The 3,118-nt window shown below is 41.1% G+C and overlaps 1 protein-coding gene across 1 annotated transcript in view; it reads right to left on the bottom strand.

The window, feature by feature from the left end:
- Positions 1-654: 654 nt before the first annotated feature.
- Positions 655-3,118, bottom strand: part of GEMIN6 (gem nuclear organelle associated protein 6) — a 2,989-nt gene continuing 525 nt past the window's right edge. The window contains exon 2 of the mRNA XM_009644904.2: positions 655-1,801. Coding sequence (XP_009643199.1) covers positions 1,426-1,801 — 376 coding nt within the window. The 3' untranslated portion in view covers positions 655-1,425. The remainder of the gene's footprint in view (positions 1,802-3,118) is intronic.

The raw sequence follows: 3,118 nt of genomic DNA, 5'->3' as shown, positions 1-3,118 counted from the left end.
TGTCGTCAGGGAGGCTCCTCGGGGACAACTGCCGCTCGCCCCCCCCGCCAGAGCTCCTGCCCGTAGCACCGCCAGGCTGTGAGGAAGGCACAGTGGTGCGAAGAGGGAGCAGAGGAGATGGGAACCACTTGTTTCCAGTCATCATCCCTCATGTGAGACCAGGAACTCAGCTTCTGGCCCCGATGAGACTGGAGGTGAAGGAGCCTACGAGGCTCCTTATTCCCTGGCGAGGGGGTAGGAGGTGTTACCTTCCTTGTAACAAGGCATTCTCAAACTGTTCTTAAATCTCTTGAGCGGGGTTTGGCCTGATACTAGTACAACCCAACGATTCTTGGGTGCCCCAGAGTTCAGGCCCTGGTCAGTCCCCTGATCCAGACAGGCAGCTGAACCACTTGTGCCTTGATATCTACCAACCTTTTCTGGGAGACACACACAGGAGCACATGTGCAGAAGATTTTTAAGAAAAATCAGCATGAACCTGACCAATCTAAAGTAATTTTAAATAAGCCACAGCAGAAATGAGGAGGGCCTTTTATTAACAAGGGTTAGACAGACTTTTCAAATGCATTTGAGCAGACTAACATATGGTTTGGTGCTACCTCATAATAAGACAGAACAACACAATACACCAAGAGATAAATGAGGGGTCTGAAGGCTCCTGACTGGACTAATAATCTCAGGAACAATCACACAATGATTCTTGCATTGTATGTTACCATAAGCTAGAAACAAAGCATTACAAAACACAAATTCATTGAGTTGCAAGAAATCCTCTAAGGAACAAAGGGCTTCCAATCATTGCTGCTCTAAAATAACAAATATACATGAGAAATGTTTTTAAAACCCGCTATTCGCCTGCTGACTTTCCCTAATTATTTTACAAACTTGGATCTACATTATAATTCATGTTCTAAAACCAGAGAACGGTTGTGAGGAAAAAAAAAGCCACACAAACAAAAAAACCATAAAAAAAACTTTCTGAATAATTTTTTCACCTAGTTTGGGAAGTCCAAGTATCACAATTGTCTTTCTTGGGAAAAAAAAACAATCTGATAAGCAGTTCAAATAACCATGCCTACACCACTAGATAATGAATTTGATTAATTAAATTCTAAAGGCAGAGGAAAACACATTTTACATTTATCATATATCATCTTCCACAATACTGTTACAAAAAACCCTATTAAACTGATACATTAGTTTTAATACATCATCATTATACAGTGGCTTGCTTTTAATAAAATAAAAAATAGTGCATGGAAAATGCTTTGTGCTTTTAGTTTATACTGCTTGTTTTATCCCTTTCTTAACGTGCAAAAGTCAAACAAGTACCTAAACCCAGCATTTTTGCAAATAGTGAGTACTGATACCTAAAATAGGATGGGTAGACCCATTCCTAAAGAGAACTGTTTTAAACAGCAGACATCACTGTTGTTTTTCATGATAGCCCTGTATCAAGCCTTGAACCCGAGACAGAATAATCTCATTGGAACTGCTACACTCCTCTGGGCCATACGGTGGGTCAATAGTCAACACCCCTGCCACGCACAGTGTTCTTCCTGATTCACCTTGCTCTGTTACAGGGATATGGTTTGTTTCTAGCCAAGTCTTCAAGTCGTTCTTCCTCTTTTCAAGTTCCTCTGGGCTGTAAGCTTTACTTTCTTCAGGTGCAAATATGCCAGAAAGCCGTTGCTTCATTTCATCGTCCCCTTCTTTCAGTATTTTGACCTCCTGGACAGCATGGCCCAAGACAACAGATATGGACACTTTTTCATTCTCCAGGAATGTGGCAAGGACAATGCTGCCAAGAAAAGATAGATGTAGGAGTCACTGTACTTAACTGAAGACTGAGAAACACAGGCCAAGATTCTTGGAATCGCCCCCATTATTTAGGTGATAATGAGTACCCAGCATTTTTCTTGAAAAGCATGCTGCTATACCCTTAAAATACTGAAAGTGTAGGGCTTTATGGGTAACTTCTGGCCTTGAATTTGAAACTACTCTAGATACTATCAAGCAGAACATTACTCTAAAAAAAAAAAAAAGCAAAGTCTACGTTAAAATCAGGGCTGGGAATCTAAATTTTTGTGCAGCATTCCCAACCTTGCTGAAGTCTTCCAACATTCAAAACCAATGATACCTTCATACATTCAGCACTTTGAATGCTGAAGGCAATGGCGGCAGCTAACAACATCAGAACCTTTTAATGAATAATTATTCTATTTAATTATTGATCATTACTAAAAGAATAATGTATTTTTTTAAATTAGCATTGCTAGTTTCTTAACTGAAAACTATAGCTTGAGTATTACAATGGGAACACACCACAGCAGGTTCAGGCTCATGTTGTACCATCCTGTTCTTTTCCCAAGGGCACTTACATCCTGGAAGTCCTAAAATATGGATAGGAAGGCAGCTTGTTATAGTTCTAGGATCTTTTCCCCATATCAACAAAGAGGATCAGAAACCATTTTCCTCCTCCTGTGGGAATTAAAAATCCAAAATTTGATGCCAACACTTTCCTAATCTACTGTTGCCACCGTTAGTGGAAGTAATGACTTTTGGGAAAATGTGCAATGAAATATGCCTTGATTTTAGCCTGGGCCATCCCCAGAATCACTCACAGCTGTGTGCACTTTTTCTACCAAAATGATAAGCAACTCCAAGAGAAGATTAGAGTATCGGAGCTAGTCCAGAGTCAAAGCAACAACCAGTTCTTCTGAAACATACCAGAAGTTGGATGTTTTAGTTTCTAGCCTCCATCTTGTGCTCATATGGGACAAACTCACAACCAAAAAGGCAGGAAAAAGCTGTGGCAGCAAGGAGCCAAATTTCCACCTATTCCCTGGTGCATTCTGCCTTCCAAACCCTGTTTTCAAGTTACTCACTTGAGATACTAGAGACCTGTGGTACCACTTTCTGTCCAATGCCCCTGCTTCCTCTCCAAAGCAGCCACTACACCCTGATGGGTGTCCAGCTAGAGGGGAAAGCAGTCATCGATGTGAGAATTCCAGACAGAAGATAGGGACATGGTTTAGTGGTGGGATGGCAGGGTTAGGTTAAAGGTTGGACTCGATGATCTCAAAGGTCTTTTCCAACCAAAGTGATTCTATGATTC

This window comes from Egretta garzetta, unplaced genomic scaffold, assembly GCF_000687185.1.
Source record: "Egretta garzetta isolate BGI_Z169 unplaced genomic scaffold, ASM68718v1 scaffold360, whole genome shotgun sequence".
Classification (NCBI taxonomy): Eukaryota; Metazoa; Chordata; class Aves; order Pelecaniformes; family Ardeidae; genus Egretta; species Egretta garzetta.
Note: the sequence above shows the minus strand (reverse complement) of the source record. Positions and strands in the feature narration are given on the sequence as shown.